Source organism: Thrips palmi, unplaced genomic scaffold, assembly GCF_012932325.1.
Source record: "Thrips palmi isolate BJ-2018 unplaced genomic scaffold, TpBJ-2018v1 HiC_scaffold_15, whole genome shotgun sequence".
NCBI lineage: Eukaryota > Metazoa > Arthropoda > Insecta > Thysanoptera > Thripidae > Thrips > Thrips palmi.
In genome coordinates this window covers 2,471,716-2,486,569 of record NW_023144624.1, presented here as the reverse complement: position 1 = coordinate 2,486,569, position 14,854 = coordinate 2,471,716, and the positions used below count along the sequence as shown (strand labels likewise).

Genomic DNA, 14,854 nt, shown 5'->3' with positions numbered 1-14,854 from the left:
CCTCCAATTCCTTCGTATCCCACACAATTGAAAAACTCACAAACTTTTTATATTTGTAAACTATTTATTTACACCTTTATTGGCTATCACGATCATGATGAAAAAAATGGGAGGAAATGTGAATGACTTATCAACTAGGTATAGAGTTTAATTCTGAGAGTCAACCTGAGTCTAAACAGACCAGCATTCTTGTTAGGCAGGAAACTATGGCCAGGTTGATTTGTACTCCTATATAACATATGTCAGCATCCTATGACACAAGATTCTTATGCCAAAAACCTAAGCATACCATTCTTTATTTTTGGGTAGAGAAGCTTCTCAGCTGATGATGATGGTGAAAGTAATACGATTTTCTCTCAAAATGGCAACTTATTAGATCCGAGCTGTTTTCAGCACAGCTGTTGGTTAGCAAACGCCCTAAGCGTCATAATAGGTACTTGTTTTGCAACTTAACACATAAATCCATGTAGCTATATACAAATGCCCCCCCCCCTTCCCCACCCTTCTTCATCCCTGCTTTCTCTTCCTCGCAGAACACCGGTACCGGTGTTCCTCGAGTTTATTTAGAAGTCATATGAGTTTTTCGTGTCGTCGTCTTTCTTGGGTCTCAGCAGGACACGGTAGACAATGCCGGCAACAGCACCACCTACCAGTGGAGCCGCCAGGTACACCTGCCGAAAACATACCATGTATAGCAACAAGCGGTGACACGTGACGCAACTTCCGCGCGGCTCAATCACCCAACTTACCCACACGTTGAGGAAATTCCCTTGGACAACAGCGGGGCCCAGTGACCGAGCTGGATTCATGCTGGATCCTGTGTAATTTATCTGAAACAAATCAATCACCCGCATGTTTTTACTGATGGCAAATTGGGGCATCAGCCTTTTTCTAATTCGGCAGACGAACACTGCGGGGTGAGTGTGGGTCTCCTGAGTTCTGCGAATCCCCCTGAAGGTGATATGACTCCCACTCTGACCTAATGAAATACATCTGGGGATCCGGTGCGTTCTCCCAAGAGAGTCCTGACATAAACTTTCCAGTTCAAACTTGAAAACATAGACAAATTGAGGTTGTCCCACGGGCACCGCCGTCACACCGCCGTGATCTAGGCATTCCCGCCGCCAGAGCTGCGTCTGGGACTGCCGACTCGCCAGGCGCCGAGGCGAGGCGAGCCTGTCCTGTCAGGGTCCGCATGGCAGACTGCCGCCAGGGTGCGGGCCGTGGGGCTGCACTTACAAAGGCTAAATGGCAGGCGGTGATGCTGAAGCCGACGGCCAGCTTGCCGGCGAAGCCCTCCTCGGCGAGGGCCAGCACGGCCTGCACCAGCAAGTAGGTGATGACGGCCTCGATGACGAAGCCCTGCCACCACGTCACGCCGTTGCTCAGCCCCGTCACTCCCAGGCCGTTGCGGTTGCCGCTGGGCGTCGTCACCTGCGAACCAAAACAAGGTCCAGATGCAAAATACACAATAGTGCGTAAACGAAGATGGGAGGTCTACCCCCTCTGAACAAGTAAACTTGAGTGCCTGTTCAAACCCAAACACTGCCAGCGGTCACTCACGAGGTGGATGGCGGCGCCGGTGATGGCGCCCAGGCACTGGAATACGGTGTAGAACAGCGCCTTGAGGAAGCTGCAGTCCCCGGAGCAGAAGAGCCCGAATGACACGGCGGGGTTGATGTGGCCGCCACTCACTGGCCCGATGATCTGCAACAACAACGCCACCCTCCTGCATGACTACTGCAGTGGCACCCCCTGGTGCCTGCCCCCCCTGGTGCCACACATGACACACGTCGCAGCGTGACCGCATTTTAGCACGTCGCGGCGTATTGTTGTCGTATCCTTTGCAAAGGTCTCGTGGCTCCACGCATTGTCTCCCGCCCCGCCCCACCCCGCCCTGCATTTATCTCGTGCTTTGGCTTGGCGGCCGGGCAATTGTCAACTGCGGTCGCGGCGGCGCTTCGCTTCGCCCGGCTTCGCTTGCTTCGCTCCGCGTCTTGCTCCGCGTCCCAAGGCCGGCCGGCGGCCAGTCTTTTGCTCCGCGGCGCTCTGCGCTCTGCGGTCTGCTCGCCAAATGAGGCATGTCACTCATTCCTGGCGGGCGGACATTCGATGAACGCCTCCGGACCGCGCGCAGCAAGGCGGCAAAGCGGCAAAGCCACTCGCGGCCGGTGGGCAGGGAAGCGCAAGGCGACTTACACTTACAAGGGAAGGGGCGTTCGGCTGAAGCGGCGTTTCGCTCCAGCGAGCCACCCCCAGCAGTGACACGCCGACACGGTGCTCGACCAAGAGACAGAGTTTGGGTTTGACACGGCCTCGACTTGGTCTCGACTCGCCTGGCCGGTGGGCCAGGCCGCCTCGCCAATCGCCTCCCTCCAGCCGCGGCGCGGCCATGTCGAATTTCCCTCCGAAATGAGGAAGATCGCTCCGAATGTCGGTCGGTGGCCGCGGCGGCGCCACAGTGCCCCCGGCCTACCCAGTCGAGCGATTCCGCTGCCCGCGCCTCTCACTCTGCCTCTCTCGCACTCATGGGGTGTGCCAGGGGTGCGAGAGAGACTCAGGCCGCCTCAGGCGAGGCGCGGGCCGGGGGCCGTGCCGGGGGCCGTGCCGGGGGCCGTCCGTAGGGATGCGCGGCTGGAGGGCCCCGGCGCGTCGGCGCCTTGGTGTGGGGGCGCCTGGTCCTTTCCTTCGCTCCACGATTTAGACAACTGATGTAATCGGGCCGCGTATGAGCCGCCATCGGTTTGGGCGCGCTATTGTTTCGCATTGTGTCCCGGCGGGCTGTGCTGCGTCCCCGGCGAGGCGAGGCGAGGCGGCAAGTGACCTACATGCGCGTGGCGCTGCGGCGCGGCGCGGCGGGGTGCGTGCCGAATAGCCGAATCAGCGCGCAGAATCGCCACCGACTCGACATCCTCTCGGGACCCCGGAGACGGAGACAGAGTAAGAGCGAGAGAGAAAACAGAAAAAGTTCCGTGTCCCCGCGTGTGTGTTTGAACCCGCGTTCCCTGAAAATTGGAGCGCGGCGCGCGGGCAGGACTGCCGGTCCACGGCGCGGCACCGCGGCACCGCGAGGCCGCCAAGGAGGCCGCTATTCGCTCCACACGGTGCTCGGGGGCCGCGGGGGGCCGCGGGGGCCGCGCCCGCGTGGACGGGCACGACGGGGGCGGAGGATTCCACCACGTAGCGGCGGCGCGGCGAGCCAAGCCTTGCCCCTTCGGCTGCCTACGGCAGCCTGCCGCCTTCGGCGCCCTTGGCCGAACAAAGGCGAGGTGATGGATATTTACCCTCCGACCGATCTGTCTGTCTGCTGGCCCGTCCGGCCGTCTGTCCGTCTATCTGCTGGAGGCTGACAAGCAACTTGACGTCCTGCTGTCACACCAGTACGCCTATTGATTGCACTAGTAACTGTCACTGGGAAAGAAAAGCCCTCCGCGCCAATCATGTCGCTGCAAATCCAGCAGCAGCATTAACAACATCATCGTCAACAACAACATCAACAATGTCGGCCGCCCCGTTGCCTTCATGCTGCGTGCATGCGGGAGGCATTTCCCCCGCGCGGGCCAGGTCACGGCGCCGCGGCCCGACCGATGGCCCGACGGCCCGGCCCCACCGGAGGGACTCGCCGACTCGCCGGCCGCGGTCTTTCATTTTTCATGAATTATTGTTGGCGTCGGCAGCGCGCGCGGGGCGGGCAGAGTCACCACACACGGCGGCCCGGCCTATATGAGGGAGGAGTCAAGGCCCCTCGCCGTTCCGACGCCCCCCCCCCCCCCACCACCACCCGGCTGCCCGGGCCATGTGGGGGTCGTGACCCTGCATCGGAACAGGACTATTTACATAGCAAGTGCAGTGGTCCATACCCATACCCGCGCGCACTGTCATCCAGAGTACAGCAGGCACTGCTTCAAGGAGCGGGGCGGTGGAGGGGGCGCGGACGCGGCGGCGCGGCGACGCGACGGCAGGCGGGGAATTCCCCCTCCCCTCCCCCTTTCCACTCCCCGCGCGCAACTCCCGCGGGATAGACCCGTGAAAAATGGGAGCATCTTGGTGACGCAAAAATGCAACCTCACGGTGGGACACGACAAGCGGAGCAGTGCGCGTGTGCGCGCGTGCACACGGCACGGCACGGCACGGCACGGCACGGCGGCGCGTGGGCAGGAAAGCCGAACACCTTCGGGTGTGACTCGTTCAGAGCGGCCACGAACGCTGTAGCATTAACGCGGACTGAGTGACTGAGTGACTTGTTTTGAATGAATGTTTCGGACGGCGCCTCTTTGAAGTACAGCGCCACGCCGACTTGGTCGTGGTCGCATCCGGACTTTGACCAAAGTTCTGGCCGTTCCGGCCCAGCGCTGCGCACTGCCCGCCGCGCCGCGCCACAGCGCCCGGCGGGGCAACGCAACGCAAGCAGCTCGCCTTCTGTCCGTCCGTCTCCCTCCCTCCCCCGCAGGTCCCCATTCTGCTTTCCTTCCCTTCCCGGAATGGCGCGCCATGGCGGTGCGGTGCGGTGCGGTGCGGTACTCACATGCGCTATGACGGCCACGGCCAGGCCGAAGGTGAAGGCGATCTGCACGACGGAGGGGGCGCCGTTCTCGGACCACTGCGCGCTGGTGGCCCCCGTGCCCACCACCACGAGCAGCATGGTGCCCACGAACTCGGCCAGCAGCGGCCGCAGCACCCGCCGGTCCGTCACATCGTCGATGCCCAGCGTCGCCCAGCCTGGAACAGGGGAAAAGGGCTTTGTTAGCCGTGCTTTTCACGTCGCAGCGGCCGCGGGTTCGGTACCCGGCGGGGCGAGTTCCCTTTTCTTGGCGCGCGCGCGGAGGGATGCAGGTGGCTCGGCCGGACTTCCCCGCCGCGCGCCAGATGAGTGCTTTCTGATAATCATAACGACCGGGACGGCGCGGCGCGGGGCGGCGCGGGGCGGCCAGGGGCGGCGCTCGATGCGGTGCGCGGCTCGGCATTGACCGCAGTGACGACGCATCTCTGGAGGACGCGTGGCGCCGCGCGGCACAGCCAGGCACGGCGCGTAGACGCGTAGCAGCGCGGGGCAGCGCGCGGGCTGTGAACACTACCGTAACTGCGCCGCGGACTGCCCTGCGTAACCCAAGAATTACCCGCCCCCTCCTCCCCCCCTGACGTCGGCGCGTCGGCCGAGCAGCGCCACTTCCTTTGTCCCAGACAGCTTTGCGGTGGACCCCTGGACCTCTGGACGCGGTCTGGACTCTGTCTAGGTCAATGCCAGCGGCGCCGGCGGCCGACGCCATTGGCTCTATTTCTCCAGGACTCCAGGGCGAGGAGGACCGCCCGCGCGCAGGGCTACGCATGACGTCAGCGCGGGGCCACACCGCCCACGTCCGCGTTCATCTGTCTGTGTCTCTCTCGCGCCTGCGAGGAGCGCCCCACAAGTGAGAGAGAGGGAGACCGATGAAGTTCGGAAACCCGCCCGCTGTGGTCATTCGGCCAAATCGAGGCACATTTTCCGGGCGGTGGGGGTGGTGGGGAGTTTCAGGGATTATAGTGCAGGGCACAAGAACGTGGACTTTGATTGACGCGCGCAGGCGCAGCAGCGCAGGACAAGGAAGTAGCCGCCTGATCCGTTTGGGGGAGCGCCTGTCGACGAGAGGGTAGGCCACCACGCGCGACACATGTGCGCTGCCTGCGCGGGCATGGCCTACCCGCCAGGCGCTCGGAGCGACCGGATGCGTTTCGAGCTCCAGAGTCGCTGAATGGGACTTGAACCGAACGTGTGGCCACTTCCTTTCCAATGGATTCCTCCTTCGCAGATCAATCCATTGGAGCACGGTCACACGTTCGGTTCGACTCCCATTTAGCGACTCTGGGGCTGAAAACCGCCTCCACCGGTCTTCTGGCCCACTGTACGTCGTCGAGGCGATGCAGCCGTACTGCAGCCTGCAGTGCAGCCTGCAGTGCAGCCACTGCCCTTCGCCTTCGCCAGGCCGCGCTGCGTGGCGCTGCGTTTCCTGGTCCCTAATCATAGCCGTCGTGCCGGACCGGACCGCGTTCGATCCCCCCACTGCAAGTCGGCGGGCCGCGGGGCCACCGGGGGGCCGTACGCCGTGGGCCCCGGCGCCGCGCAGCCCACAGCGCCGCACAGCGCCGCACAGCGCCGCACAGCGCCCCGCGGGGCACAGAAGTGGGTCACCGGAAGTGTGTGTCTGCGCAGATAACCCGAACGGAATATATGCGCGCGCCGCCGCCATCCACCGCCTGCACCGCCTGGCCGAGACAGTTGTTTGCCCGCTGATGATGTGCAGAGTGGCCGGCGCCGAGCCCTCCGACGTGGCCGCGTCGCCGCCATCCTCGGCGTCACTTTGTGAACGGCCGAACGAACGGTCACACGCGTGGTCGTGTGTGGTCCGGCAAGGGGCCGTCCTCGAGCGCTGACTCGCGGTGTGGCGGTCTCGCGCGCGGCACTGCTGAAAACCGTCAATGGCTGGTCGCCGGTTCACGGCCGCGTCCCGCGTCGCCGCGCGCGTGGTCATGCTCCGCACCGTTATGGTCACGTCGCCCCCTCGGGTGCCAACCTTCTCGGCGCGCAGTTTGATTTGATTACATGAAGCGCCTCGCCGCTGCTCGGTGTCGCGGCGCGTCGCGGCGCGTCACCGGGAGATGTGGCCGCCGAGAGCGCCAACGAGACCCCCCGCGTCGCGCCGCGCCGCCGTCCTCCCTGTCGCTTGCTGTCGCTTGCTGTCGCCCATTCTCGGTGTGCGAGAGAGATGCCACCGCGCTAGTTCGCTAGTTCGGCCCTGGCGCACGCGCGCGCGACAAGGCGTGCCCGACGGAGAAAATGTTGCACCACCTTGAATCGGAATAAGGATTCATGCCTCGCGGTGCCCGACCCGGCGCGGCCCAGGGCGGCGAGGTAGTCCCACGCACACGCCGACACACGCACACGCACGCACACGGCACGCGGCCTGCCTACATTCGACATTCGGCCATTCGGCACGGCGGATGGATGAGTTACGGCCGTTTTGGCAGCCAGGCTTGCAGCCAGGTGTCCGGGCCGTCCGGGCCGTGTTTCGGAGCGGCCGGCTTGTTCGCGAGCTGGTCACAATGACCCTCCGCCACCTCCTCCTCCCCGCCGGCCACTCGGCCACCGCCGTGCCGCCGTGATGGCGTGGGAACCGCGAGGCTGACCCCTTGCCGGCGGATTCGCAACACACGCGCCTAAAATCGTCGTCGACGTCGTCGCGGTCGTCGTGGTCCCCCTGCATCAGCGGCCCGGAGTGCCCCGTCCGTCCGGCGGCACCATGGCGGCACCATGGCGGCACCGAGGTAGACCAAGGCCGCTGGGACTGCAGTGCACTGCATCGCCCGGCCCGCTTTGTGGAGGAAGTGCCCGCCGGTCCTGCGGCGAAGGACGGCCAAGCCGCCGCCCGCCCCGCCCCGCCCCGCCCGGCGCTCCTTGCTTCCTGATGGCTGGCCTTCCGAATTGACCCGACCGGCCCAGACATGTGATCCATGAGGACAAGTACGCCCCGCCCGGGTGGCCCGGCCGGCCCAGCCCAGCCCGTGCCGAAGGCTCCCCGCTGTCCGAAGCCCCGGACTAGACCCGGTGCGGCGCGAACCCTTCATCGGGACCTCTTTTCTTCGACCGGCCTCGATTCTGCCTCTGGCCGCGCCGCGCCTCCTCGCTGCAGGCCCTGCAGGCCCTGCAGGCCGTCATCAGGCTAATCAGTCCAGTCCGCGGACGGCGAAGCGACGAGGCGGCTAGCCAAGATGCACCGCCCCACTTCCCAAATGGCCCTGCCGAGCCAATCCGGGCAGCATCGCCTCGTCGCTCTGTCTCTGTCGCACTCGCGGGGCGTCTCGTGAGGGTGCGAGAGAGACAGAGCGATGGCTCGGCTGCGCGGCCTCCGCCATGCGGCTGCCCTAGGACTCTGGGATCCGCCGCTCCGCCGCGCTCTCCGCCTCGCCCCTCGTTCAAGTCACCAGCGGGTCCACGCAGCAACCGGCAGCAACGCGCAGCGCCGCGCGCCACGGAGGCTCAAAGTGGGCCGCAAATCTACCGCAAGCTAGGCGCACGCACGCACGCACACACACACACACGCACAGACGCTCGGGGATTCGAACCCGGGCCCGTGGCGGGATGTCCGCTCCGCGGCGCTTTCTCTGACTGAGGTGCATCCGATGCGACGGCGACGTGCGCGACGTGTGCGACGCCGCCGGATCCACTTTTGCCGGCTTTTGCTGCTCGTCGCTCTCGGCTTGCTCTGTGCGGGGCCGGACGGAGCGGACGGAAAGAGTGGACGAGTCCGGAAGCAGCGTGCGGCCCGCCGTGCGGCCCGGTCTTGTTGGTCTTGTTGTTCTTGGCGTGGCCGCGTGGCCGAGTCGCCGCGTCGCCGTTCACGGCCGCCCCGCCCCGGTCAGTCATTCTCGGTCATTCTCATTGGCAGTCGCCGCCGCCCGCCCCGCGCCCCGCGCCCCGCGCCCCGCCGCGCGGCAGGTCGAGTCGAGATTAATTTAATTCCCGTGTGTTGGTTTCAATACGCGCGCTGGATTGGCCTCAGCCGCTGCACCTCCACGCAGCAGCGCAGCACGCGGCCTACAAAGTGATTCCGAACAGTGCCTCGTCGTCCTGTCTCCCTCGCTCCGCTCCTCTCCGGGACGGGGCGCCTCCCGAGTGCGAGAGAGACGGCGAGTGCGCTGCGCGCAAAGTGCACCGCCTTGCACCTGTTTGGCTCAAACCGCTCGGCGCGTCACTTATCGTCCGGGCTTATCGGGGCGAGCGTTGTCTGCGAGAAAGGCGCCGAATAGAATAGAACTGTCCAGATAAACGCCCCGCGTCGCGCCGCACTCACACTGCACACACACACATGCACGCACATAGACTCTGTCTCTCTCTCTCTTTCCCACGACGGCCATCGCCACGCGCGGCGGGAAGCGACAACAATGCAATGAGTTTACTTTCCTCTGCTCCTCGCTGTAAAAGCGACAGTGGCGTCGCGAGGCCGTCATAAGGATTGCGTGGCGAACCGGACGAAGACGAACACCGCCACGCCGGCCGCGTCCGCGTGCATGTCGGCGACCGCGGGCCGCAGTGCGAGCCGCGGACCGCGTCAGCGACCCTGTAACTGTTCCGTCCAGTATTGTCGCACCGCGCCGCCGCCGCACTGCGCCGCACCGGCCGGACGCATTCGGATCACGTCCTTTGCTCGCATTAGCGGCCCGGCTCGGCTCGCCATGGCCCCGGCTGGGCTCGGCCGGACTCGACTCGGCTCGGACACGGGCAGCGTGGCGGCGGGGCACCGCGGAATAGATCGCACCGAGCTGCGCGCCGCGCCGCCTTGTCGCCCGTGACCCGGAGTAGATCGCCGCGCGCCGCCACCGCGCCGACACCGCGCCGCCTCCCCCGACACGCACACACGCACACGCCGCTCGGTCTTTCTCGATTTCATTCGGATCCTACACGTCGGAGGCTGCCTGTCTCTCCCCGGCGCAGAAAGCAAATGGATTGCCGACACGCACATAGATCCGCGCTACGGAATTTTTCTATCCTTCAGTGAGCGGATTGGATGCCGCGGTTCGGTCCGGTCCGGTCCGGTCGGTCCGCGCGCCCGGCCGCCTGATGACCGTCTTCATCTCCGTGTCGGCCCTTCCTGGTCGCGGGCCTCGCGGGCCTCGCGGGCCTCGCGGACGGCGGCCCGTAAGTGATGGCAGTGTTTTCGGCGGCAAGCCTCGCGGAGGATTCCCTGGGGATGGGGGGGGGGAGGGGGGAGGGGGATTCGGGGGATCCTGATGACGGCGCGGCGCGCGGCGCGCAGCCAATTTGAGCGCGTGGTCGCGCCTCCTTACTTTGTACCATCTAGCTTCCAGCGTCTTCCCCGCGGCCGCGGTTCGTAGTAATGTGCTCGCCGGCCGCGGCTGGCCGCCGAAAAGCGTGTGCGCCCCGCGCCGCGTCAGACAGACGGCACGCCGAAAGGCCCGGAACACTTTGGAATCCCCGCCACGTGGAATTTCCCGGAATTCCCACTGGCGTGATCGCGCACGCGAAAAAACACGCACCGCCTCCCGCCGCGCCGTCCGCGTGTCCGGCGAGGAGCACGAAGCGGCGTCCACCCACGCGCACGACATGCCCGCCAGCGCGTCGCTCTGTCTCCCTCGCCCCCTCCGGGACGCCCCATGAGTGCGACAGAGACGGGAAGATGGCTCGGAATCGCTCGGCAGGCCGCGCCCCGCGCCCCGGGCTGGGCCGGGCTGGGCTCGCCGCCAAGACCAAGACGCCTGCTCCTCAGTATGGCCGACCCGCGCCGCGCGGACAAGCGTGCGCCAGCGTGCGCCAGCGCCGCCGTGATTTTGACGGGCGCATTACAGGGGACGTGCCCGGCTAACGCCTGGCTAACGCCGGGCTAACGCTTCCGCGGCGGGGCGGGGCGGGGCGGGGCGGGGCGCACCTGCGCCGCACGCAAAGCACGCCGCGGTGGAGGCAGACGTCTTATTACCGGCCGGACCGCAAGAGGTTTGTCTGCCTCGTCGTGCCGTTGCTCTGGTGTGTTACTTTCGTTCGTCCCATCAAAGCAAAGCCCCCGGACCGCGTCCCGTCCCGTCCCGTCCCGTCCGTGAGGTCACCCCCGAGCCCGGCCCGGCCCGGCCCGGCGTCGACGTGGCCAGGACGTGGCGTCGTCGGCCACCGTTGCCCGTGATTGGCAGATTCATTCAAAGTACTGTACACTCCCGACGATACTCGCGGGGTGCGACCGGGCTAGGCGGGCCGGGCGGCGGACCAGACTCGGCGGCCCACTGCTCTGGAGAAGTCGATCATCCCGGAAAAGAAAACAAGGCACTAATGGCGGCGACTTCATTCAGTGCCGGAAACTGGGTCAAGGTCGCCGAGGCCCCTCACCGGAATCGAGACGGAAATAGAGCCCTGTTTTAAGGCATTCGCATCGACATGAATCCAAACTTGATCAGTGGACTTGTGCCGCAGTACGAACTTTCCAGGCGCGGCTTCAGGATCCACCCTCCTCAAGGACACCTAGATAGCCGCCTGAAAGGTAGGCAATAGTCCTGCTTTGCCCCTTTAAGAAGTCAAAGAGTGCTGCTTTGCCCCCCTCCCCCAAAAAAGGCCACCTCTGGATCCACCTCTGGTACTTCCAGAGCCATCCCGGCCTAGCTTCTCCCCGAAACACTTAACCATGCCGGAGATGGGCGGCGCCGAGGAGGCGCACCCTTCCGCCTCCATCGGGTATGCAGCACGCAGGACCGCGGCTTGACTCGCCGTCCGCGGAATGGCAACGGGTGACGCCGCCGACGCTACGACGCCGAGCGGCGTGCCGATCCGACGGCAGTGCTGACGGTGCCGACATGACGGCAGCGACCAATCAAGCCGGCACATTGTCACGAGCGACCGCAAACCGCCCCTCGGCGGCCCGATACCGAACAGTGCTTTCGTCGCGCTGTCTCTCTCGCACCCTCCGCGGGACGCCCCGTGAGTGCGAGAGAGACAGCACCACCCCGCTCGGAATCAGCCCGCTGTGTGCGCAGGTGTGTTTGACGCGGCGCCGCGCGGACTGCGTCGGAACCGTATTACTACTCGCGCGTGCCCCCGACTGTCATTCCAAAGTTATTCGCGTCCCATTGTCTAAAATACTTCGGGGAGTGGCTCAGGCTGCACCGCGTTGCTCGCCCCAAACCGCCCTGCAACGGACTTGGCTGCGAACGCCACCCGACGCCACCATGGAGCAGAATCCAACCGTCCTTCGACGGCCCGTCAAAGTGTTCACTGCACGTCGCGGGCCCGGCAGACTGATTCCGCGCCGCGTTCCACAGTGCGAGAGAGACAGAGCGGCAGGATGGCGCCCTTGGCGGCGTTGTCCGGCTTTGTCCCTCGCACGCGCGACCCGCCTTTATCGCCTGGCTATCACGCTAATAGGCGGCCAGAAGGCGGACAGGCCCTGAACCATCCAGACGTGTTAGAGCCCTTGGCCCTGCCGTGGCGCGGCGGCCCCGGCGAGCGATTCGACTCGCAGTCTCTCGGCACTCTAGTTGTGGCACGGCGTAGAGGGAGGGGGCCCGGCCCACCGCGGGGCCCACGAGGTGCGATTTACAGCGCGACAACAACACGCCCGGCCGAATAGCGCCCTACACGTCAAGCCGCCCCGCACTCTAAATTTGTCGTCAGGTGTTCGCGGCCGCGTCGAGCTGTTCTTTCACAACGTGCGATGGATTGCGACGACCTCTCAAGTCGCGCGGGGATTTGAGATTTAAGGCGGCTTTGTTAACGAGACCAGGGACCGAGCGGTGCCGCCGGGGAGATCAGCAGCTGAAGACTGAGCAGCCTTGCTTACATGTACAAGCACAGGCACGCGGGCGAATGATAACCCACTTTAATGCCTGTGTGCTCACGACGTCGCGGGGTTCAGACATGGTTTAGATAGTCCTGCTGCTGGAGCAGCTCGTAAAGTGGCGGGGCGCCCTGGCCTCCCCGGGCGTGGAAGCGCCGTCAAATGGCGCCCGTAAGCGTGACCGTGTGGAAGCGCGGTCAAATGGCGCCCAGTGAAACATTGTTGGAAGACGGCCTCTGGCGCGGAAGCGCGCGGTCAAATGGCGCCTGGCGATACAAGAAACTCTGTGAAATGGCGCCAGGCGTGACCGAGCAGAAGCGCAGTCAAATGGCACCAAACAAACGTGGGGCGAAATGGAACGACGGGAGCGTGCGAGAGCGCTACTTCGAGTGGCACTGTTGCGGAGCCCCGACACATGTAAACGCTACAATTGGAGGGTCTGGGCCCGCTTATCTGTTTGATTGACAGTTAATTATCGAACACGATGTTGCGACTCTCACCCCGTCGATAGGCCAGTAGGATGGTTTTCACTTTCCGAGGAATGTGTCCGGGATGTTATCCTGAGGACCTGGCCAAGATACCTATCGCTGTTGTCATGCAGTGTTCGCAGCCCGCAGCATCTATAGTAGGGTGGCCAGAAAAATTTAAACTCAAAACGACGATAAAATTTTTTAAAGAGTATAGTTTTGGGGAAATGTCAGGTCACGGTGGGGAAGGAAACTTTCAAGTGGATATATTTTTTCGCAAATAATGGCCAAATAAACGCAAATTGCCGTGATAAAGTTCCAGAATGATAACAGTGTACTCGGACTCGGAGTGGAAAAATCCAAGACCGGACTGCCCGCTTTATGAAGAGAGCTGCTGCGACAGCCGCGGGCACAATAAAAAGGATCAGGCTGACTATCGGAAGGCAATCCTGGGCAATAGAGTGAGTGAGGCGGCGCCACAGCCACACTGTGGAATTGGTCCCTTTGGCGCCTCGGCGTGCCCAGTGCCCAGTGGTGCCCACCCGGCCGAGTGAGCGACCGTGAAAATTGCCATAGCGCTCAAAATCGAATCGGCGCGGAACGAGAATACCACACAGATCGGTGGCGATTTCAATAAGTGGCCTCTGAGGTTGACAAGTGTCCACGCCGAGGTCCCCGCCTCCTCGCCTTACTCCGGCCTCCCCGAGTGCAACAACATCGGGCTCCTCGGTGGGGTTAGTTTGCTCTGCCAGTTTGTCACTACGTGGACTGTTTTCATCGTTTCGCGTAATCCTATGCTTTCCTGGTCCACTTTCACAAAGGAAACAAGGGAGATAACCAGTACTATCCCCCTGATCCTCCTAGCAGGCGCCACCCCGTCACCACGCTGGCGTGGCGTGGCTTATCAAGCGACACGGTTGTGTCGCACGCCGCGGTATCAGCGTCGGTAGCCCAAGGGTAAGCCGCGACAAATCACGTGCAAAGGATACACACCGAGCACGTCACACACGGCACTGCGGGAAAACCGAGCCAGGCCACGCCTGCTCTGCCGATCGAAACGAGATGCAAGACGTATGCACTAGTTATCGAAACTTACAGTTCGGCTGGCATTCCCACGTGAGTTATGTCACTCGCAGTGCACGCATTAGCGGTGTGGGACGGATCGACTCGACAGGCGTTTTTCTCGACCAGTGCGCCGTAACGTCAACATGACGTCCAAACGGTCACCGAAGTGCCTTATTTTTCTTACAACTGCAGTGGACCAACCAAACCACACTGCTGCATGAAATGTTGCAAGGTAGTCAAGCTCGTGCGACAAATGGTCGGATAAATTTTGTCGCACTGGCCAAAGTAATTATGCTTATAATCTTTTGGAGCGAAATAGAGCAGAATACAATCAATTTTGTAAATAAGTTTTTTGATTTTTTTTGTAAAGGTGACACAATTATCATACATAGTAGGTCCCGTCACTCGGAGGTCATGCACTGGCACACACAGAGTTCACATCACGCGCGACGCTACTTACTTTTCGCCATGGCTGCTCCGTTTTCTGTTCAGACACCCGCGAAGGAGGTGGAAGGTCGAAGGCCGGCGGCCGGTCCAAGGGCGGGAAGGGCGGCGAGGGCGCACTGCGTTAGGGGCGGCTAGACTGGGGGGCTGGAGGGCGAGGGCCGCGGGGGCGCAGCACTCTCAGTCACTCACTCGGAGAGGACGCGGCGGGAACTGGCACCTCAGCACCTCGCCGGCCCAGCAAGCGGCCCAGGCGCAGCGCGGCACCGGGTCCGCGGGGCAGAGCCGGGCAGAGCAGCCGGGCCGGGCCGGGCCGGGCAGGCAGGGCAGGGCGGCCCGCGGCGTGGGGGTGGGGAGGCGCATGAATGAGATACCCCTTCCCAGCGCGTGCGAGAGAGAGGGAGGCAGAGGCCCGGGGTAAGGGGGAGCGAGCGAGAGAGACAAGAAACCGCGGGACGCGACGCGACGCCGCGAGTGAAACCGATGCCGCCGTCCATCACGTCCTGGCCGGCCTGCCTGCCCTGCCCGCCTTCTGCAGAACCATTTTCGCAGCGCGATGGGAATCGCCAC

The 14,854-nt window shown here is 63.8% G+C and overlaps 1 protein-coding gene across 1 annotated transcript; it reads right to left on the bottom strand.

The window, feature by feature from the left end:
* Positions 1–44: 44 nt before the first annotated feature.
* LOC117640846 (aquaporin AQPAn.G) lies at positions 45–14,508 on the bottom strand. The gene is made up of 6 exons (XM_034377780.1): positions 14,301–14,508; positions 4,526–4,719; positions 1,564–1,707; positions 1,240–1,434; positions 750–830; positions 45–671 (listed from the first exon to the last, which is right to left on the bottom strand). The coding sequence occupies exons 1-6, from the start codon at positions 14,308–14,310 to the stop codon at positions 564–566; spliced, it is 732 nt and encodes a 243-aa protein (XP_034233671.1). The 5' UTR covers positions 14,311–14,508; the 3' UTR covers positions 45–563.
* Between the last annotated feature and the right edge of the window lie 346 nt (positions 14,509–14,854).